At 41.7% G+C, this 24,017-nt stretch overlaps 1 protein-coding gene across 2 annotated transcripts in view; it reads right to left on the bottom strand.

The window, feature by feature from the left end:
• The window catches only part of CA8 (carbonic anhydrase 8), a 101,363-nt gene that overhangs the window by 23,133 nt on the left and 54,213 nt on the right, over positions 1-24,017 (bottom strand). For both annotated transcript variants that reach the window (XR_007458509.1, XM_049633375.1), the window contains exons 7-8: positions 23,372-23,484; positions 10,723-10,892 (exon numbers count right to left, since the gene is read on the bottom strand). Coding sequence is in view for 1 of the 2 variants with exons in the window: in XM_049633375.1 (XP_049489332.1) it covers positions 10,758-10,892; positions 23,372-23,484 (248 nt within the window). In the remaining variant the exon portion in view is untranslated. The remainder of the gene's footprint in view (positions 1-10,722; positions 10,893-23,371; positions 23,485-24,017) is intronic.

The raw sequence follows: 24,017 nt of genomic DNA, 5'->3' as shown, positions 1-24,017 counted from the left end.
GAAGATAAATGCATAGTGAGAGATCAAATGGACACAAATAAAAATAAAGCTAAGTATTCACTGGATACTTACATCATGGACCAAAAACACGTTAAGCACTTTGTATTCAATCTCCTTGTACCTTCACCATTACACTTAAGGACATCTTTTAAGTGACGAAGAAAATAACTTAGAGAAATTAGCAACTTTTTTCAAGATCACACAAATGATTAGTAGTGAAGTCAAAATGGAACCCAAGACATCCGCACTGTGCTACGGGGCCTCCACGTTCAGCCCAGTGCTGGTGATGGCTGTCACTGACAGGAGGGTTTGGGACGTCATCGCTTCTTCATTTCCCTCTATGTTGTTTCAATTTTCTGTCATGAACATGTATCATACTTAGAGACATGGGAACAAAGAACAAACAAACAAAAGAAATCAAAGGTGACTCCATAGGCAGATGGAGATGAACACATTTCAAGGAATTAAGGAGGAAAAAGATGAGGGAGAGATGGAAAGTATACTGAATGATTTAAAAAAATGGCAGAAACACCTATAAAACAGTCAATCAATGATGCAAGCACACGTTGGTGAGACGGGGAAACTGAAGGGACCCCATGAAAAACTGCTTTTTTTGGCTCTTTTTCCTGTTTTTATTCTTGCTGGGACCTACACCCTTGCCTTCCACATGCCTCACAGAACAGATAAATGTATGTCCTCGTTGCAGAGAAGTCAATAATCTCTTTGGATTCTTCCAGCACGGTGGGTAACATCTAAGGAGTGACCAGGCAGGGTCGTCATGAATGTTTTCCAAGACCACTGAGTCACCGAGCCCCCTGGCCCCAGGGCATACCTGACTTACAGAGGACACCTAAATACTTGTCTCTGTTCCCAGATGCCTGCCAAGCCACGTGCTCTGGACCACCATCCTCGATAAAAAGCCCAGGTCCCAAGCAAGGATGAGGCTCACTCTCCCTCTCTTTTCCTTTTCGAGTCTCCCAGACACTCTATCTGCACTCTACGTCCTCAGTAAACTCGGCTCTCACTTCCTCTTGGCCGGAGTTTGATTTCCACTCTGCACGAAGCCAAGGACTATGTTGGCTGGTCCTGCAGGATCCACTCTAGGTCCGAGACCCCAGTGAGCCTGCATCATTAGCACATCCCTTAGGGAGGGTGTTTTAGCAATATGCTACCAAAAACGAAAACACGTGTGTCCCTTGCTCCCAGAAATCTCAGCCCCAGGAAATTATCCGAAAGACATAAGGAGGCAAATATATACAAGGACTTCATAACTTTCTGCCCTTTGTTATTTGAAATGTGGCGCGGTGACAGGAGCTCGGAGTTTCCAGTTAAGCCTACCTGGGTCTGAACTCTTGTGCTGCACTTTACTGGCTGTGACCTTGAGCAAGTTAGTCAACCCCTCTTAGCCTCAGTTTATCTCTAAAATGACAATCAGAACACATGCCTCCCAGGATTGCTGTGGGAATTAAATGAGATACAATAGAGCACCGTGTCTGAACTGTTAACAAAGCACTCCTTCTTCTTCTTCTCAGCATTCACTAGTATGTAGAACTTAGAATGAATACATAAACTTTAATAAGAACTCTAAAATAAATCATACAGCTTGGTAATTTCTACATTATTCTGCATCAGAGAATCATGAAACATTAAACTTAGCTTTTAAGACTGTTCAGTAGTAAACCTATGTTATGATACTTTGACACTTTCTCAATCTCAATTAGCAGTAAACCAATTAACAAAACTTTCCTACACTACAGTGAGTCACATTTTTCTTCCTTCTTCCCTAATCCCTGGTGTGTTGTAAGGGTGATTGAGTATCTAATTACTTCTTAATTGAATGCACATATTATACATTTTTCACTAGTTCAAGCTTAATGCCTTCAGTCCAGAAATCAGAGTCAATGAAATTAAGTTGAATTGGGATTTGGGCAACTATTATAATGAGAGAAGGTTTGTATTACGTCTAATTATAAGTAAATGTGGATTTTAGCATTATTTCCTATGGAAATATTTCAGGTACAGGAATGTGCCATAAATGACTAATTTAGATGATTAATAACATTGTTATTCTTATTTACAATCTTTTATTCCTCATTACAGTGATTTTATTGCTGGGACCCACTAAATATAATCATTCGTTAAAGAAAAGATACCATTAGAGAATCATTAGTTGTACCAAAATCAGAACGAACATTCACATCTGTGAAAAACTAGATGAGTTTCTCTGCAGCATAAAAGCTACAGGAATTTTCACATGCTGCAAACAGAAGAAAAACATAAATCTTGGAATCTAATCAGTTACATTAATAAAAAATATTTATGGTAAACCGTAAAAATATTACTATCAAAATGGCATTCCAAATTCAGTTAATACTTTACAGAGAGACTATTTCATGAGGTTTTTTTTTTTCATTTTTGCATTACAGAAGAGTAAAACAAAGTCTGAAATGGGTATTCTCCAACAACAAAGGTTGGTTTGCTTGTTTCTAGATACAGGGAGCAACCATCTGAAATAATTGAGTTGAAGACCTCTTCAGGTAGACGACTAGATTAAGTAACTTTTTAAGGTCCAATTCAACACCATGCTTCCAAGATGTCCTAAAAAGATTTACTGTAGACAAGCCCTAAAGACATTTATGAGTTTCTAACCACTGAAACTACAACGAGAATTCAAAAATTTTGAAGGGAACTAAAAAAGCACTGTAATGGAAAAGAGAAGCCATCCAAAACCAATGTGGTTTTCTTGCTTTAACAATAAATTTGAGAATGTGTTAGCTACCTAGTGGCAAATTTCTTGATTGGAGAAACCCCCACATTATCTAACAAACATATATGTATTTCTTCCCAAGATATTGGGTATTGTCTAGATCATTTTAGCTTTGTATATTATGAAAACAAGTTTTATTTGGAATGTTTACTTAATTAAAACTGAAGTATCTCCCCAAATAAGGCAAACCTATATTCATATACAAACACCCCTAAGGTCTATGCCGTTAAAAAAAACAACTTTTTATGGCACATTTTTATTAAAAATATTTTAAAATATATTGTCTCTCACCCTTTTGAGCATCACGTCAATATCTATCTTTCTCTTACGTGGTTTCTTCTCTAACTTATCCTTTTCCCTTCTTTGGGAGATGGCTTCTGTCCCTAATATAGAGGTCTGGGGTAGGTTTCTCCATGCTATCATGCCATAATTCTTTCCTCATCCTCCTGCCATTTCATTGTCATGCTGAGATTTCAGATTCCCTAGGTTTTGCTATATGTAAGCAATTTGCTATATACAATCATCAGGACCGTGACTATTACATAATGAAATGAAACTATTAAAAAGAGGACTTCAGTCATTCTGTCCTGTTTCCATATCCCCTTGATAACTGTCAACACCTAGCAACGTATCACTAGATCTAATTCAGATAAGTTTCCCAAGGCACATTTTCAAAAGACTCTGCACCTTAATAATAGATGCCAATAATAGAACCTTTCATCATGGATGGCGAGAACAAACTACAATACCACCCAACTCCAATGGCAGATGATGCCAATTTGTCACAGCATTCCCTCCCACTAGGCTCACAAGTGGATTCAGTCTCCTTTTCAACCAATCACAGCGGACACAGAAGTTTGAGGGCTCCACATTACCCAGGTCTTTGATCTTTACAAATCTTCCTTTAATAATCCTATGCAGAAGAGAGCGGAACGCTCTTGTGATGGTCTAGGTAAGGGATGAGGCTAACTTCACGGGGTGTGATGTTGGGAAAGGGGACACAGAGATAGATTTGGGAGCTATCAGAAGGCAAATCTGCACAACTGGATGATAAATTGGAAATGTGAGATGAGGTGAGGAAGAGAGGTGTCAGGTATAACAGGTTTCTAAGAAAACTGGAAGAGAGCCAAGTCTTCGGAGAAAGATCATAAATTCACTCTTGTGTATAGTGAGGTTAAGATGTCTTTGACATATCCGAAAGAAAAGTCATACAGACAGCTGGGCAGTCAATTCTGGATTCAATTCAATTCTAGAACTTAATAGAGAGACCTGGTCTTGGACTATCAATGCATGGGTCATCTGCATTGGGTGGCCACAGAAACCGCAGGTCTAGGTAAGAGCATGCGTCACAGGCTGGACTGTGAGGACTCCCAACAGTAAGCGGCCTCCCTGAAGGTCCATTCGAGGGCTGAGCTTTCATGCTTCCCTCGTTCTGGGATGATTGCTTTCCTAAGTCTCTGTAAACTTCACCATGAAAAAGAAAAACTCAAGAGAATGGACAGCAGATAAAGGAGGAGAAAACTGAAATGAGAGCCTCCTTAAAAATACAGTTTTCTTAAGAAGTCTCAAAGTGGGAAAATGGAGTCAAAAAATTGATTTGGGGAAATTACCAAAAACGAGCACCCATGATGTAAAAGGCATAATAGAACATGTTTAGATAAGGTAACCTGGTCTCAGTAATTTTTCACTGGAAAATATATTCTCTAGATTTAAAATCATGAACCCCACCATCCTTAAGGTATCAGAATATAAGAATGTTCAACATACAAGTTGGCCCACGATTGCCAAATATTCTCTTATCTTTCTCCCAAACCCAATCTTGTTTTAAATCATGGGGGGGGGGGGAGATAAAAACTAAATCATTCCCCAATTGTTATCCACAATAAATAAATAAATAAATAAAACATTTCTAAAACATAAAAAGAAGAAAAGGATAAATACGGAAGCAGGGATTATTTTCCTTGTTGAGTAATCTTGAAGAAATGCTGATATAGCTTTGATGTTTTTCATTCTCGGGTTAATAACAATTTTTATATCACATAATCAAAACACAATAGATAGGTTGAGCACCCTTGATATTTTGGCCTTTTCCTGAAATTATTTTGAAATCCTTTAGGAAATCCATTCCACTTTCAAGAAATTCTATATGATATAGTAAATAGAAAACAGCTATATCCATCGAGTTTTTCATTTCTCACCCTAATGCTGTGCATCAAGTTAAATTATTAGAGTGAGGAAAAGTCCAAGTTCTATTGACTGAAAATATGGCTTTGAGCTTTCCATTTGTCCTAGAAGGATAATAGCTTTTACCTACTTGGTCATTCAGAGTTGACACTCTCCCTTCCCCACATAGCCCCTCCTTTCCTATAATGCCTTATCCTTTTCCAACCTGTAACTCCTCTTAGGTTATAAAAGAGAACTGATATGAAACTGATGCTTGTGATAGCATTATTAAAGCTAAAAAGACAACATTATTAGTTGAAAAAGTATATGTGGGGAAGAGCTCAACACAGTTCAGGATAGCTTCAAAGACCCAGAAAGAAAAATGAGGGCAAGTCTGACAAAGGGATCATTCAAAGTCATTTGGTTAATAGCCCCTCTTTTTTCTTCTTTTTTGTTCTACTTTTTTCCCTAACTTAATTGGAAGCATACTTATATTTTTCCCCATTTCAAGGGTGGGGGGTAGGAAACTACTTAAAGAGACTTGTGGCACTGGTTTTACAGAAAATAAACATTATAATTAAGTACAGCTACTGTAAACGTGTGCAGCTTAACAATATTTGAGTCACTGGGAAATAAGCAAGTCTTTGAACAGCCAGAAAAGCTTTAAACAATGGGCTAATGCTTTGTGAAACAAACAGGCAAATAATCATCTCATCAGAACATAAGTACCAGTATAGAGATACCAAGAACAAAAGTATACTGTCTTTTTCCTGTCTTTGCACAGCTTTTACGAACTGTATACTATTTTGTACACATGTGTTGTATGGATATTTTATACCAATGTTATTGTGAATGACTATACAGCATTGACGATTTTCTTCTCTCTTTTTTTTGCAATGGCTTTTAAACTTTGTAGCTATCTAACTGCATAACTTATAAAGAAATACTTATTTTGTATTTTTACCTTGTATAGATTTTTATATATGTATCAAATGAACAAATGCCAAATAAAAAGAGAATGGAAAAAAGAAAAAAGTAAACTGGACCTAAACTTTGGTCTTGTCTTTTGTTTGTTATTACACAGATATGGTTCTCATACAGAGAATTCAATGGGTAATGGATCATTTCATGTCCACTGGCTCCCAGAAACCTGAACTAGCACTGCAAAACTAAAGAATTTCCAGCACCTGGATGAGTTATAACCTAGTTCTTTAAACAAGTATAAAACCATAGTTCATACTTCTTAAATGGTAATATAAAAAGTCACAGATTATTCATGGAATAATAAGTCTTGGTTATCAAAGCCCTCCAGATGTCTAGCCGTGTCATGCAAAAAAAAAAAAAAAAAAAAGTCATTCTAAGTCCAAAAACTAAAGTTATTTTAGTAAGACATAGCTAAAATAAATCTGAATTATTTTAAACATTTTTTAGAGAACTACCAGAATTTTTTTTTTCCTTTTCAGTTCCAAGAGCTTAAATGAAACATTCATGCATTAAATTCAAAGTCTGACTGTCAAATCATTCCACTTTAATAAAAATTTGAATTACCGCCCTTAGGGCATTATTAAATATCAAATAAAAAGCACACATCCATAAGTTTGATTTCCCAATATAATTTTATGTAGAACTATGACTAGATTTGTATTACACATTTCAAGATAAAAGGGTCAAAAATATATTCATAGAAGGATGAAGTCAGAACTGGAGTTGCCTTTGAAAGAATTTCTACACCATTCTAAGGAATCTGGGGGAAAGTGACACCCTTTAAGTAATCTTGGCCACAAAGATGAGGACACAAATCCACCCTCCTTTTAAAATGCCTAGGTCATAATTGATTTAAAGCCTTGAAAACTTATTCTTTACCTTCCTATCATATAAGGAATACGAAGTATCTGAAACACACATAATCTCGTCAACAACATTGTGGTCTGCGTGCCATGTGTGGGGGAGACAGAAAAGAGCGACGGTTATTTAGATCTTTACAGAAAGGCAACCCTGGCCTAGGACTAGATATGGATCAAAAATTCAAGGTAATAATCTGATTTCATTTATAGGTACTGATATTCACAGAGTACACTAAAACCTAGACTGGAGAAATCAATAAATTCACGTTCACCCAGCCTCACTGCACCTCCTGCCCACCCCTCCTACTGTGTTGCTCCTGTGAACCCACCGTCCCTCCCTTCTCTCTGCTCCAATCTCCCACCTTCCCTCCTGCTCTCACGCCTCCTGGCTGCAGCCCCATTCTTCCTTAAATAACAAAGGCAAGTCAGGGAAACTCGAAAGCTACAACCCGCCACCTCCTTCTCCCTTCCTATTAGAGCCCAGAAAGTGTCCACTCTCGTAACAAAGCAGTGTCCACATTGCCTAGGATTTCATCCCTTTCCGTTTTCAGTAGTCTCTGCACCCAACGTGGCGCTTGCACTCAAGGCCCCCAGATCAAGAGTCGCGTGCTCTTCCAACTGAGCCAGCCAGGCACCCCAGATTCCTTCCCCTTTCAACTCCTCAGGGACCTCACAGCTAGGATCAGCCCCTCTGAGACATGCCATTTTCATCGCCTCCCATCTCCTGGCTCATCACCCCAACATACAGACAGCTGCTAGTATTGTGTGTGTGTGTGTTTAAGAAGGAAGTGTCCCTCAATCCCTTCCCCTACTGCTGCGGGGGGGGGGGGGGGGGGGCCCCGCTCCCCCCCCAGCCCAGCTCAACAAGAATCACAAGACACCTCCCCCTCCTCCCTTCCCACTCAACTCGGGCCTGCCTGCGCAACACACATCCCTCCCTCAGCACGCCACCCCCCACCGCCAGTGTGGGGATGCTCTCTGACCTCTGCCGTGCAAGGGGTAAGAAGAAGGGCTCTGCCGGTCAGGCTGCCCAGGTCCAATTTCCAGCTCTGCCACTCAGGGACTGCATTATTTTAGCCAGTGATCTAATTTCTCTGTGCTTCAGGAACCTATTTATAAGGCCGCCTGTTAAATTTTAGGAGCACTTAATGAGATGATCCCATGTAGCATCAGAACATTATACACATACACATATACATAATCTCCATGCCAGTGACGACCATACTCAGTTCAGACCTCCTTTCTGATCTCCACTCTCGAAACTCTAGTACCGGCATGAGGGGTCCACTACTGTGACTGACAGACCATCTCTCACTCAACGAGCTCCAACTCCACTGTCTTTCCAGCCCAGAGTCTGCTCTGGCTTTCCTGCCATCATTCAATGGCACTTCATCCACACAAGTTTCTAAAGCCCCCAATTCCCAGAAGCTATCTTTGCCTATTTCCATCTCCTTCCACCATCATCCAATTGATCAACTAAGTATCACTTGCATGTTTATTTAACACACTTTAACTTTTCCGCATCTCCACTGCTCCTATTCCAGTAGCCAAGATTCTGTGTCTTTCACCTCGGCTACCCGGCAGACTTCTAAAATATCTCCCTCCCCCTCCCCCTTAGCCCACTATGATCCGATCTGTTCATTCCCCAGCTGCTGTGATCTATTGAAAACACACATGAGGTCCAGCCACTCCCCTGAGTAAAAGTCTTCATGGGTTCTCAGCACATCAACAGCAAAATAAAGATGCCTTCATGTGGCAGCCAGAGGCTTCGGGGCCTCCTCTGAGATAAGAGCTCTGCCCCTTTGATTCCTACACACCAGATATACAGGTTCTCCCTTTGTACCTCAACGCATCAAATTCTCACCTCCTCCACAGGGAGCAGCCCCTCAGGGCCTTTGCAAGAGATATTCCCTCTATCTGAAATCTCCTTCACTGCATTTTCTTCTTCTTCTTCTCATTCATGGATTCATTATAAGCTGTAACTGTATGTTTTTGAAGTATTTGTTTTTCCTCTGTCAGGCTCCCCACATGAGATTCTAAGTTTCATGAGAACAGAGACAGGTTCTTCTGACCTTTGGATACCCAGAACCCTCACATAGTAGGTGCTCGATAATGATTTTTGAGCAAATGTATTTTAATTCTTTAGTTCCTCCATTTTAAGACTTAGCTTAAAGCACTCTTGGGTTTTTCTCCCTTGTTTCCATATATGGATTACTCTAAGTCCCCACTCGTTCCTACGAAAGCAAACTTGCCTGGTTGGCCCTCACCATCTCCAAAATCAGAAGGGGACGAACTGTACTGGCTAAGCAATGGAGAGTCAGTGAATGACTGGAATGTGGCTGGCCGATACACGCTATGTGTAGTTCTAAAGAATTTCCAGGGGCACCTGGGTGGCCCTGTTGATTAAACATCCTATTCTTGATTTTGGCCCAGGTCATGATCTCACAGTTCAGGTCATGAGTTCAAGCCCCGTATCGGGCTCTGTGCTAACAGCACGGGGCCTGCTTGAGATTCTCTCTCCCTCTTTCTCTGCCCCTACCCTACTCACAAGCACTCTCTCTCTCTCTCTCTCTCGCTCTCAAAATAAACATTTTTAGAAAAGAAAGAATTTCTAATTTGCCAATAGATATTCAAGACACAAAGTATTATATGTCATGATGGATTCAAGGTACAATGGAGATGCTTCAACTCTTAAAAACCTTGAATCTAACAGACAAAAAATAAGAAATACACACATAGCTAACTGGAAGAAAGAATGTGAACTGAGAGGCACAATTTAAGGGAGAAGCAGAGAATTTGTGCTGAGAACAGTATTTGAGTTGGGCCTGCAGGGGTGGGAAAGAATGTATGAGCAAAGCACATTCACATAAGAAAAAAGACAGTCTGGACAGAACACTAGGAATATGTGGTATATAGAGAGAGGCAAGAAAAACGGATGGGGAAACACGTGGACAAAATGATCACCTTTTAAAATTCCAACGTCCACTGTCTAGCTTGTGAGACCGTGAGCTTCTCGAGGCTAGAGATTTCTACTGACCTGGGACTCCCACACACCGTTCCACCCACACAGTATGTGAGCTCACACTCTCCACGGTCCATTGAACAAAGTCCAAACTCTGACCCGTTTGCCTACGTTAACTCCGACAGATGCTTTCCTCTTGTGGGAAGCAGTGGTTGGCCAGCTCAGGGAACTGACCTCTGTATGCACTCTTAGGCAATTCACAAGGTAAAGAAATAATCCAGCATATATACAGCCATTTATGTATATTTGAGCTTTCCCGTGTCTGTGACGTTTTATCCTGTCAGCTCTATGGGGATTAGGTATACACATATTGAATTCGGTATGTTAAAATGCATAGATTATGTTTTAGACAATAAAGAAACGTACCATATTCACGTAACTGACAAGTGTTTCTTGATCTATCAAATGAAAGCACTTGCACAGGTCAAGGGTTTCAATGCGTGCCAGATCTGCCCTCGCCTACCCCGATAAATAAGATCAAATCTGCATTAGACAAGGGTCAACTCTGAGGCTCACACACGCCTCCAGTGGCCTCCTTTGTGTTCCTCAGTCATCAGGAGGCGACTGCTGCCGTTTCAAGGCTACGGCATGGCGAGCGCTTAAAAAGGACTTAACCTCTACCTGGAGTAAAGAGGGGCTGCCTCTCTGCCTCGAGGCTCCTTATCCCATCAAGGTCAATATTGAAGCAAAACGAGAATTAAAGGCTGCTCTGGTGGGAAAATAGAAGGACGGTAGATTGTGTCTCAACGCTGCGTGAAATTTTTAAAGCCACCTGATTTGTAATTAACAGCGCTTGCGAACGTGTCATCCGTTTCATCAAAATGAAGTGCACTCACACTGCTAAATTATCAGCAGCACCATGAGAATAACTCTGGCATGGCAGCTTCACGTAACTGTGTGCCCTCTTTTCCTTAATCTGCACATACCCAGATGAAGGCAGTCTCGTTCCTGTTCTCGTTGGCTACTGAAATGCAGCTCTAATGACTCTGTCGCTAAGTGGCTGAGTGGGTCTAAAATTGTCTCCCAAAATCCCGTCACAGCCTTCCACAAGTTCAGCTCCCTTGACGTGTGTCCTCAGCCTTCGAAATTCTTCGATCTGAAAATAAAAACAGAGCAACACAAGCTGATTATCTGCTAGACATTTCATAAATGACTTCAAAGATGCATACATTGTAAGAGTTTTAAAAAATAAAATTAAAGTTGATCTTCAGGAAGAGCAAAACCGTCTTAAGTCTTCCAGACCTGAGGAAGGCATCAGACACAAGTGGCACCCAAGCAACGAAGGCCGGAGAAGAGGAGACACCGAAGTCTCCAGACAACCCCAACAGACACAGAAACCTGCTGGACTCATTCATGCGAGAATGATACACACCTCCCCAAGAGCTTGCATGATAAGACAAGGCGAACAAATGAATGAGTGCTCTTAAATGCTTCCCAAGTACAGCTTTCATTAATGGATTCTGGTCCTGCTGTATCCTGATTAGATAGATCCTGATTAGATGCTGGATTTATCAGATGGAGGTTTCCTTTATCACAAGACTCCCTCTGCCGCTCTTCCAGCCTTCTGGAGCGCACAGGCCCAGTGAATACCTCCGGCTGTCCAAAACCGTAAGCCCAACTTCCCCCCCTTAGCAATATCGATTTTCAAGTGCATCTCCCTTTCTCAGGTGGCTTCCCCAGATCCCATGGATTCTCACTCCACAGGAAGGAAGAGATCCCCAGTGTCTCAAGGATCAGTGTATCCAACTTGCCAGGTCCCCATCTCCCAAGAACCCACTCGCTGCCGGGACCCGCCAAACACTAGCGAAGCAAGAAGCAAACGTGATGAACATTCACCAGGCTCATTCGCATTCGTCGATTTAGCTACAGGACTCATCACCTGATGTTCTTCTGCTTAAATGTCGCACAATCACAGGACACGTTCTTTGCCCCTTCCACAAAAGGAGAAACTGAACAATTAAGAAAGTTTCCACGTTAGCCAGGTCTGACAAGTCCCAGTCAGCCTGCTCTTCTCCTGGCTTCACTGCCACCTCTTCAGGATTCTCATCACTCAGGGGCGCTTGGGTGGCTCTGCTGGGTAAGCATCTGACTCCTGATTTCAGCTCAGTTCATGATCTCACAGTTTGTGAATTTGAGCCCCGCAGCAGGCTCTGCACTGACAGTGTGGAAGCTGCTTAGGATTCTCTCTCCCTCTCCCTGCCTCTTCCCTACTCATTCTCATTGTCTCATTCTCTCTCCTCTCTCTCTCTCAAAATAAATACATAAAACTTAAAAAAAAAAGGTTTTAAAAAGAAATTCTAATCAACTCAGTATAACCTGTATCCTCCATATTCCTGGATGTGGAACAAATGTGCTTTAAAGAGCATCGATTCACCGAAAGTTCACCAGGAAAACAGGGCTTTGTCTACAAATGTTCTTCATACAGCAGAGCCACGGGATTCTGCCATTTGTGAGCTACAATGAAATGCAGGAGATCAACTGATTCAGGGGTTCTAATAAAAGTCTAGAAACCCCAAGAGATTTTAGAGGGCCCATGAAACCCCTGGATGACATGCAAATGTTTACATGTGCCTTTCCTAAGAAGAGGTTCCCGGACTCCAAAAGAGTTAAGTCTCACAGGATTCTAATATTCCCACCACTCCTATACACGTCGGGAAACAGCACAGGGAAGAGTAAGTAGCTTGTTAGATTCGAACCCAAGTTAGAAATCTAAGGGCTTATTTTCTCAGCATTCCAAACGATTTCCCTAAATGGGAGAAGGCTGACCCACCTGCTATTGTCCTGTTGTCTGCTTTTTTAGAACACCTGTGTGCTGTACTTGCACAGCAGTGCCAGTGAGATGAGCAAGTGGCCGTTTAGTCTACACAGTGGTTTCTCACTAGACTTCCTTGGGATCTCAGGCTGAGAATACGGGCGACACCTATTGCTTACTGCATCTGGAAAACTTCTAGAAGCAAGGCTGCGTGCAAATCCCCTGTCATCATCCGTGGAGTGTGCTTTGACTTCAAGTTTGTCACGGAGCAGAAAGGAACCCAGTCGAGCTTCTTCAAGAAGGCGACTATGGAGGTGAAGGCAGTTGGGTTCTGCATCCAAAACCCCGTTCACCCCCCGGCTCTGACCCCTAAGACCCCAACGACCCAATCAGGTCACCTCTTTAGGCTTCAGTTTCCACGTGTGTATAAGCGATGACGATGGCAGTACTTGCGAGGACGGTCCAAGGAGTGAGATAATTCACGACAATCACTCAGCACACGTCTAGCACGCAGACGTGCTCGGCAGCTACTAGCACAACTTCTTGTGAAGTCAAACCTTTAGCATCCTGAGATAAATATTTAGCTACAACTTGATAGGTAAAAAGCAGACTGGAGGTCAGAAGCCAACTGACTGAGAAAACAGAAAGGGCTCCCTTCTTGCATTCACTTTGATGTGTCAACCCCACGTAAGGGCCGCGTCTAGAATCTTCATACCATGCACCGGGTCACTGAGGAGCGACAGAGACTAGAAACCGTACTGCGTACATATATTTTAGGAAATGCTTCTTTTTGGATTGACCTTGAGGCCTATGTTAAAACTAGGTTAATTTTATATTTACATATTCGGAGCTGACAATAAATCTTTCAAGCCCCAGACCTCAGCCTGAAGCAAATTCAGTGAAAACAGCTTCTTCTCGAACAGATGAGCTGAATCCACAGCGAGCCAGCCTCAAATCACTGCATTCTTGGAGAGAACTATTTCACAAGAAACGTGTTTCTCTGATCATAGGCAACACTTTGAAGACTTCAAACGTCAACAGAGATGGAGGGAAAAACATGTCCTTCTGAAATGCCAATTTTTCTGAAGTAATCGCCCCCCCAAAACCTTTAGTCACTTCAAATGGTTTCAAGACCATACCGGGTTATCTCCCACTGAAAAGACAGACATTGAGAAATGAGCAGAATAATATTTTCAGGATAAAAGTCTGCAATGAAATTCAAATGTCAGGGCAGTACAGAGACTTTCACTGCCACATGTATCAGTAGGGATGATTTCGTTGATTTTTAATACTACTCTACTTAAACATGGTTGTTTTTAACCAATTTAAGAGAGACAGAGACAGAGACAGAGAGAGAGAGAGAGGGACAACAGAGACCCAAGCTTCAGGGAGAAATCCTCATCTCCTGAAGGTAGCAGAGTTGAACAGCGACTGGTCTCTGAACCAGGAGTGCACTCTGCTTAGCCTAAAGTGTTTACTCCAACCTTCAGTGACTCATGAACCAGATTATTCACTCAAAGTTCAGCTTTAAAACTGCATTCTTTAGGAGTGCATTTAAAGTGCTAATTTACATGGCTTCAGGTTTGGCACTAATTGTTTTTAAAAGTTCCCAAGTTTCTATAAATATCCTCTACCAGACTTCTTTTGACTTACATCTCTGTTATCATGTTAAAAGAGAGAAATAACACATAAAAGTCAATGTTCTCGTATTATTTTATCATCAGGTAATGGCAATAAACGAATTCGAGTAATGTAACTCCTTATGGCAGCCATCAAAAGCAAGTCAAAAGCAGGCTGTACTTAAATACTCCATATACACTTCTATATCCTGGGATTATACGTTACATGTCATTTATAGGATTCTCCAGCTTTCATGTACTCAGACTTGTTTTCGTTTATTTCATTTTCTTCAACCCACTATCTCACTTTTTTCTAAAGCCATTGCTCCCTCTTTTTTACTAACTTCTCATCCATAAACCAACTCATCTGTCTTTGACTCCTTAATCTGATCTAATTTTCCTAAGAGCTTGAGAAGAGAATATCCTCTCCCCAGTAACAATGATGTCAACTTTCCCTTATTCCAATCCTCAGTCCTGGTCTCTGTCACTGTCTTCCCATCTTTGCTTGAAGACGGTTACTAATGAGCTACGCATACACAAACATCATCAAAATTACAGTCCAGACATGTACAGACATTGCTCTGAAGAAGATATACCAATGGCTAACAGACACATGAAAAAATGCCCAACATCACTCATTATCAGGGAAATACAAATCAAAACCACAGTGAGATACCACCTGTCAGATGGCTAAAAATAACAACTCCGGAAACAACAGATGTTGGCGACAATGCAGATAAAGGGGAACCCTACAGAAAACAGTATGGAGGTTCCTCAAAAAGTTAAGAACAGAACTACCCAATGACCCAGCAACTGCACTACTAGGTATTTATCCAAAGGATACAAAAATGCTGATTCAAAGGGGCACACGCACCCCAATGTTCCAATATTTACAGTAGCACTATCGACAATAGCCAAATCATGGAAAGAGCCCAAATGTCCATCAACTAATAAATAGATGAATGGATAAAGATGTGAGATGCAATGGAATATTACTCAGCCATCAAAAGGAATGAAATTTTGCCACCTGCAACAACATGGATGGAACTAGAGTGTATTATGCTAAGCAAAATAAGTAAGTCAGAGGAAGACGAATATCATATGATTTCACTCATATGTGGAATTTTAAGAAACAAAAGAGATGAACACAGGGAAAGGGAAGAAAATAAAATAAGATAAAAACAGAGAGGGAGGCAAACCATAAGAGACTGTTACGTATAAAGAAGAAACTGAGGGCTGCTGGAGGGTGACGGATGGGCTAAATGGGTGATGGGCATTGAGGGCACTTGTTGGGATGAGCACTGGGTGTTATATGGAAGCGACCAATCACTAAATTCTACTCCTGAAACCAATACTACCCTATATGCTATATGGTAACTAACTTGAATATAAATAAACTCTTGGAAGATAATTAATTAATTAAGAAAATGCCAAGCCGATCATGTTATGCAAGGAGTTATAACTGTTTACCTCCTTGACTCTGTTCTAGGTAAGGAACCTCCAAAAGGAAGTATTGTGTTGTTCATTATTCTGTTCTCACTCTTTCTTTTCTAATGAATCTTTAAAAAATATTAGTTGGATGAATAAATGGCTGGTGACTTTAAAAAAAAAAAAAGAACTATAGTCTAGAGTTCATGACCACCACTATACTATCTGAATTAATTTCATCTATTGAGATTTTTTTTTTATTGTGACTACCAGAAGTTTTAATCTTACATATGCGGCTCATACTGTGTTTCCACTGGATACTCAATACTTACGTTCGAAACTCCGCATTCCCGTGTTAGAGTGCTGTTCTAAGTTATACATGGAGGTAAATACAAGTAGACAAGAAATAGGGGTTCTCAAAGTGTGCTTCCTGGAAGAAGTTCCTACCCCAGTCATACTGAATCAGAAACTCTGTGGGGCCCAGCAATCTGTGTTCTTTTGTTTGTTTGTTTGTTTGTTTACTCATTTGAGGGGGGGAGGGAGGGACTGAGAGAGGGGGGCAAAGGATTTGAAGTGGGCTCTGTGCTGACAGCAACAAGCCCAGTGTGGGGCTCGAACTCATGAATCACAAGATCATGACCTGAGCTGAAGTCCAACGCTCAACTGACTGAGCCACCCAGGAGCCCCCCGGCACAAGTTTGAGAATCATGGATACAGAAGAAAATTTACAACAAATATTCCAAATGATTTGGAAAAAAAATTTTTGAGAGAGAGAGAGAGAGAGAGCGCACACATGCAAGCACATGAGCAGGGGAGGGGCAGAAGGAGGGAGAAAGAGGATCTTAAGTAGCCTCCACGACTACATGGGGCTCTATCTCACAACCGTGAAATCATAACCTGAGCCAAAGTCAAGAGTCAGATGTTTAACTGGCTGAGCCACTCCGGTGCCCCTGAAATGATTTTCAAACATGACCAGGCCATGGTCCCACAGCAACTTGGTTTTTAGGGTTAACGGCACCTCAAAACCCATGTGGAGCAAGCACACGGAAAGAGGGGGCCCTGCTCCTGCCGCTGAGTCCTGGATATAGTAACACCCCCTTGGCCACCCAGGACCAGGTGGGCTCCCAGGTCCCACTGGCTAAGCACACATCATGACCTGACCCGGGCTGCTGGGGCTAGGAAGAGTCCCGCTTTCCAACCTCTAAGAAACACGGAATGGGGAAGGATGAAGAGGAAGGAAAATGGAGAAGAAAAGAAAATTAAAAGTGGTTTTCCAAGTTCTAACAAGACAAATATCCACATAGTGAAGAACAATAAGCACATTTATATTCCTTTGCTTCACTGGGATCACGTAACGTTGAAAGAGATAAAAACAAAGACAGGCACATCTAACTGGAGAAAGCAGATAAATTAACAAATAGGAACAGATGAGTAAGAGGAAACAGAAGAGAGAAAAAAGGCAAAGGAGAGTAAAACTTTATCAGTCATCTGCGTGTGTGTGCGTGCACATACTTGTACACATGCCATTATATCAAAATAACCACATTTTATCAACCCTGAGTGTTGTTCACATTTTAATGTCTCTGGAAATCAGGATGTGTCTGAAAATTCTGTTGACAGACTTGATGAAATCTGGTTATTTTTTATTCCATTCTTGGAATCTCATCTCCAAACATAATAATTCAGCTGGAAAAAAATTTTCCTGTAGCATCCTAATGCTTAGACCACTGTTTATTGAAAAGTAATTTAACAGTTATGGATCATAGCAAAATAAAAGAAAATTACACTCATTCAAATCCATCCAATAGCATGCTTTTTCCCCCTAGCATATGCTATGCTAACCAAGAATAATATGAACAAATTCAACCAAGCAGAGGCTCCCAGATCCATACTCTAGAATTCTGAGTACTTAGAAGGGCGAAAATGCTCCAGGATAGGCTTAACTGTCAACTCTCCATCAGCAAACAGAAGATGACTCCTCCTTAAATCCAGCTGCTGTGCATTTCATTAAAAGGTATGATGATTTAGAGCTTTTTCTTTAATGTGGCTAGTGCAGACGTTATTGTCCTATGGCAGATGGTTTATTTCAAGATACCCATTATTTCCGTAATAATACCCAGCAGCTTAATTTACATGTTAACCTTGGCATCTAAAAGTAAACATTTCTTCCTCAATACAGTTTTATATTTCTCAATATAGTCAGCTATGCAAAGACTCTATCTACTATTTGCTGTTCCTTTTGTTATTTTATATACAATCCCTCCCCTTTTCTCTGTTCCTCTTTAAGGGCAATAATGATACGAGAGGTCTCAATTTTTCTTGGTCTAAATTTTAGAACTACATCTCTCCCGCTAGTTCCTCTCATTTTTATTGCCCTCTCTAGACCTTTTTCATTTTTGCTCTGCTTTCTCTGAAATTCTAAGAGCAGCAACAGTGAAACATTCAAGTCAACCGACAGACTAATTTGTATCTTCCCAAAATTATGATTTTTTCCAAAATCACTCTAAAATGCATTCTAATATGTGTATGTGTGCATTTTAAATATAATTTTTGTCAAATTGGTTTCCATAGAACACCCAGTACTCATCCCAACAGGTGCCCTCCACCCTGCCCATCACCCACTTTCCCCCCGCCCCCCCCCCCCCCCCCGTCAACCCTCTGTCTGTTCTCAGTATCCAAGAGTCTCTTACAGTTTGCCTCCCTCCCTCTCTGTAACTTTGTTTTTCCCCTTCCCCTCCCCCACGGTCTCCTGTTAAGTTTCTCAAGATCCACATATGAGTGAAAACATATGGTATCTGTCTTTCTCTGCCTGACTCATTTCACTTAGCATAATACCCTCCAGTTTCACCCATGTTGCTGCAAATGGCCAGATTTCATTCCTTCTCATTGCCAAGTAGTATTCCGTTGTATATATAAACCACATTAAAATGCATTCTAATATGTGTATGTGTGCATTTTAACACTGCTGCCCTCTGAACAGATGCTAGCATGGAGCTTTGTGCAAATAGTACCTAAATCTTTTCTTAAAAAGCTACAGCTACCTGGGAAGTCATCTGTTTTCAAGAGGAGTTGGGATCATTCCTTCCAATACACATGCCTTTGGTTTTGGCTCCCAGAGAGGAAGATACGGCTTTTCCCAACAATCGAGGAACAGGTGGGTTAGGGTTAGAGTGTGTCACTGACCCTACTCAGAGGGACAACAGAAAGCAAGGTCCCCTTTGAAGCCAGCCAGACACAAAGGCCCAGTGCTCTGTCTCTGAATCTTAGCATCGCACGCTAGTCAACAGGGGAGTAAAACACTATTGCTCAGATTTACAGAACATCGGTTGACATTCACAATGTAGTTCAACATTCACATCCCCGTGCGTTAACATGCTAGCAAGGGAATCCTTAATGGAGTTCTGAGAGGGATGGAGAATGTTCTCTTTTCTGGCTCACCAAGGTTAATCCTAACTTCCAATAAATAGAAACGTACTGTGGTGTTAAAGTTTTATTTTTCACTGTAAGGTTTGATCTATCGTTAGAAAAGTACCCTAAACAAAGCGATGCTGAACAAATAGGACCGCAGACTCAGATTCTTCCACGTCATATTCACGTCTGAGACCTCTCCTCGTGGCTAAATACAACTAATACTTTGCTGAGACCTCTCCTCGTGGCTAAATACAACTAACACTTTTCAGCCGTTCATTTAATGTGTGTGCAGCATCGGATACTTCTCATCTCGCCACTCCTTCCTCCTCAAAACTCACGCCCACGCCCCACCGTGGCTTCCAGACATTACGCCACATCAACCTCTTGACTGTCCCCTCCCTTCTTGAGTCACTGCACGGGGACAACTCTTGCAACGCATGCCCTCATCAGCTGCCACTCCCAGCATCATTCCCTTTCTCTCCCTGAAGGATCTCCTCTTCTACGCGTAGGGCTTCAACCATCACCTATGTAATACGCCCCTTTCTTGGATGTCACAAAGGCATCTCGAACTCTCCGCATTTACAGCCACAAGCTCCTAATACTCTCCATAAAGCCAGCTCTTCCACTTTTGTTCCCGATCATGGTGGAGAGCAACATCACACTCACCGGTCACTCAAGCCAAAATCCAGGGAGTGGTATGTGGGTTCAAACTCCCTGAAAACCCTCCAGCGTCATCGGTCACCAATTCTACTACTTTATTATTTCTAAAGCCATTCCTCTCCTTTCATCTCACTGTCACGGTCTTACCTGAGGTTTCCATCTCCATCCTGTACCTACAGAGAGGTTTTTCAAATTCAAACCTGGCCTCGTCTCTTTCTTCCTCACAACATCCCAGAGATTCGTTGCCTTCAGGAAGCCTCCACGGCACAATATCAAGGCTCTTTGATGAAGGTCAGGCCCTTCATCTCCTCTCCAACTTCACCTCGTGCCGCTGGCCCTTTATACTAACAGCGTGCGTCTCCAAAGTCCTCCGTGCCCTGTGCCGACACTTCTTCCCCGCTTGGCAATGCCCAGTAACAATCGTGCCACACCGCATCACCTGGCCGGGGAAGGAGTACTAGGTGGCTAAATCTTATCTGATGTCTGTCCTCTGTGCTACCACAAAACCATATTCACGTCACACCAAGGCACTGTTCACACGAAATTACGGTTCTTTCAGTGTGAACATATTCGCCTTCCCCCTAGAGGGTGAACTCCTTGAGGTCGGAACCATGTCTTACTGGTCCTCCACTTCAGTGCCTACTATGGTACCTGGAATATAGAAAATGCCACATCACCCAATCGATCCATGAATGCATGAGTTAATGAATAAATTACTCATATTATTCTCAAAGGAGATCTTCCCCATGCTAACATCCGTCTTTGACAAGGGTAAAGGAAGACAGGACACGACTATGGCAAAATACTATCAGTTAACTTCTTGCATTAATAGGGTCAGGGACATGTAAAAGCCAATGAATGCATCCCCAGCATCACAAAATATACTGTATATCAAGCCTCAATGCTTTGAAACTTGGTCATCTAAGATTTTATGCTACTGGCAGCAACAACAAGGAAACGTGTATCACGGTCCTAGAAGCAAGTTACAGGAAGAGTAAATGCAGAGGGATGTCTGATCTCTGATATACGTCATTCCCAGAACAATCATAATATCAGGACCGCTGAGGTTGCAATCTCTCACAGTCTGACCCGGACGGGCTGGCCAACCACAAACACGGCCTTCACATGCCCACTTCCTAATCCCAGACCTTCTTCCCTGCTTTGGAAATGTGATGTCGGTGAGGGGACCAGACTTGGGGGTAACCAGACAGCAAAAGGAGAGTAGTACGTCCCACGGGACCCTGCCAGCTTAGAAGAGTTCTCTTCTAAAAGACAGGATGCCCTCAGGAAAAAGTCCCAAGAGAATGTTTCTACCATCTTCTCGACTCTTCTTCGCCCATACTCTTTTCTTGGTATCTCATTTGTTTGTGTCCACTGGCTTCTTCTCTTATGCCAATGATCCCTCCCTCAATCGGCCTCTGAAGATCTTGCTCTCTGTTTCCAACTGTCAAAAGAAACCAAACTCTTCCTACTTGAGGACACAAAACATAGGCCAAGCAGGCAGAAACCTTCTCTGATACCAGTGAGATTTCCTGTCAAGGTCTCACATGGAAAAAAGAGGGTCTCAAAGGAACTGTAACGTCATAAAGGGCAAGACTTGAAAGGCGACAGTGCTTAGGCACCCAGTACTGATAATCACACGGAATCGGGGTGGATCCCCACAACTACCTACTGGCATCTGGGCTCATTTCTGTAAGGTAGAGTTAACTGCCACTCCGGTGGGCAGCACTCATCGTACGGAGATTCTCTGAGGCATCTGTCACTATTAAATTCTCTCCTCTACACGCTGGCAGTGTTCTCTCCCATCCTGGATCCCAGGACATCATTCCCTCCTGACTGTCCTCAAGTCCTTCCTAGTGCCCTGCATGGTACCATCGCCTCCAGCTGCCCTGAGGTTCTCTAATCAGCTGGTGTCTTGTCTCCTCCTCAACTTGAGCACAGCTCTGCATCAAATCCACTTCTTCCTCTTCCTGGGCGTGAAGCCTGAATGCACTTCCCAGCCTCCCCCGCAGTCAGATGTGGCCATGTGGCTGAGTTCCAGCCAAGAGAAGGCAAGCGTGAGTGTTCACCGTTTCTAGGACTGGCCCTTAAAAAATCCTCCTGGAGATTCTTCACACTCTTCTCCTTTCTGCTGGCTACGTGCCCACACCTAGAGCAACTCTGCGAGGGAGGCGGTGTCTTTCCATCTGGTCCCTTAGACAACTGCACAGAGAGGAGCCTTCACCAGGAAGAAGAAACCCACTTGCTGGATTCTGAGTAAGAAATAAATTTCTTCTGTGACAAGTCATTGAAATGTTGACATTGACCGGTTACCACAGCTACGATCTTGGTGTTAAAATCCAAACCCATAATCAGTAGTCCAAACTTCTATTCCTGACATTAGACTCCAATTTCTAACTCCTTTTCTCTCCTTTACTAGACTTACTCCTAATACCTTTCAGGAATTGTCCACTTACTTCTTTTTCTAAGAATTAATTTTAAAAGTTCCCAGTCAGGGATGGGTTTCTCTCCTACGCATTTCCAGCACACCTCACTGCTCACAATGAACATAATCATCTGTGTGGCTGTTTGCTTCTTCAACTCTACAGCAAACTTTTTGAGGGTAAAGACTACGTTTTAATCTCTGTGTTCTTTGTGTGTCTGGTTGGCACTGGGCATAGTTCCTTGTGAGACCAGAGGGATGAATGAATCAACAAGGGATCTGGTATATTAAAAATATGAAGGCCTAAAGGTGATGTGATCAAAGTCTGTAAAAGGATGGCGAAGCTAAATTGGTAACTCTTAAAATTAATCCTTGGAAAAAGAAAAATAAGAAGCAACTATTAAAGGCTGAAAGGATTTTGAAGATTTAAGGACAAGCAAAAAAGAAGGGTTTACTGAGTAGTTAGTAAACTTAAAGTTCTTATAAAATGATAGGGGATATAATAAAAATCTATAAAACGTTATTAAAGGAAACTTGGTTTGTTTGGAGTATAGCTTAAGACTTCTGAGATTGATCATGAAGAAAAAAAACATAGCCTTTTAGAACACATCCCTTAGATCCCTGGAGGACAGGAGACATTTGAAGTACCTCTCTTGTAATAATATCAAAATCATTATTTAAACACGTTATAATGATGTTGCCTCATGTTCCACCAGCCAACAGCCCAGGACATGCAAGCTGGGGCCTCCACCCCTGTGCATCAGCATTAGAGCACCTGTGCAAAGCCTAAGGTGGGAAGTTAAGTGACCAAACGTGGGGCTAGAGAACAATCTGGATCTTTCCAGAGCATTCCTTTTACCTCCCCTTCACCCTTCTGCTTACAAAACTTTCTCGCGCGAGACAAGGAAGAAGTATTATAAAGCCCACGTGTCTCACAGAAATAACCAACGTTCTCATTTCCAAGACCTTTCTCCTTTCCACTCCTGGGGAATCCTACACAAAGAAATAACTAGACTAATCAAAAGTCTGACTATTTCCGTGACTTCTATTTACTCTATAAAAACTAACTTTTACAATACAGTTCATAAATGATAGCTTGGTTTCGTTCGTCCCTGACCTTTCAATTGCTTTCACTGGTTCGAGACATTTATTTAACTTTCATCTGCAAAGATGTGACAGATCTAAAGGAAGCTAAAACATAAAAGACATTTCTCTCTTTACAGAAACAATATTTAACCTTTAACTCAGAACTTCTTCTGAAAGATTTAAAACGCTGTACTCACCTGTAGCTGGGATATAGTTAAAGGGTATCGGAATAATATCCAGGTGACACCTTCACTGCAAGGTGGGATGGTAAGAGAGCCTTCGTATACCCAATAATCTCGCAGCAAAGGATCTGTGCAACCACATGGACAGGTCACGAAAATTTAAGTAAACAACAATCTTGAAGATTCCAATAATCACTTTTAAAATTACAAACTGCCCGAACAACAGTTTTCAGACTGAAGTCATTTTAAACTAGAGCCTCACACATGTATTCTTAAACTAATGTTCACGAAGAAAATAACTAATGGGAAAATATGACAAACATTCTTTCTATTGTTTCTAGCGATTTCTATCATCGTATCACTATATACTCCAAATATGGCTATATAAACCTGATATATACGTACACACGTGTACGTATATACCAAGTTTGGTCACTTCGGAAGAAGTGTATCTGTGGTGTTTTGTACTTTAGTGAGGGACTGACCTGACTTACTCATACGTAATTCAGTACTAATTCAATACTTACTCCATGTGAGGCACTGTTTGTTCTAAGCACTTTACATGAACTCATCTAACCCTTACAACAAACAAGATACATAGTGTCATTAGCCCCATTTTTCAGACGGAAAAACTGAATCACAGAGGGTTACATAATTTGCC

Source organism: Panthera uncia, chromosome F2 (assembly GCF_023721935.1).
Source record: "Panthera uncia isolate 11264 chromosome F2, Puncia_PCG_1.0, whole genome shotgun sequence".
Classification (NCBI taxonomy): Eukaryota; Metazoa; Chordata; class Mammalia; order Carnivora; family Felidae; genus Panthera; species Panthera uncia.
The sequence above is the reverse complement of the archived record's forward strand: the minus strand, read 5'-3'. Positions and strand labels throughout refer to the sequence as shown.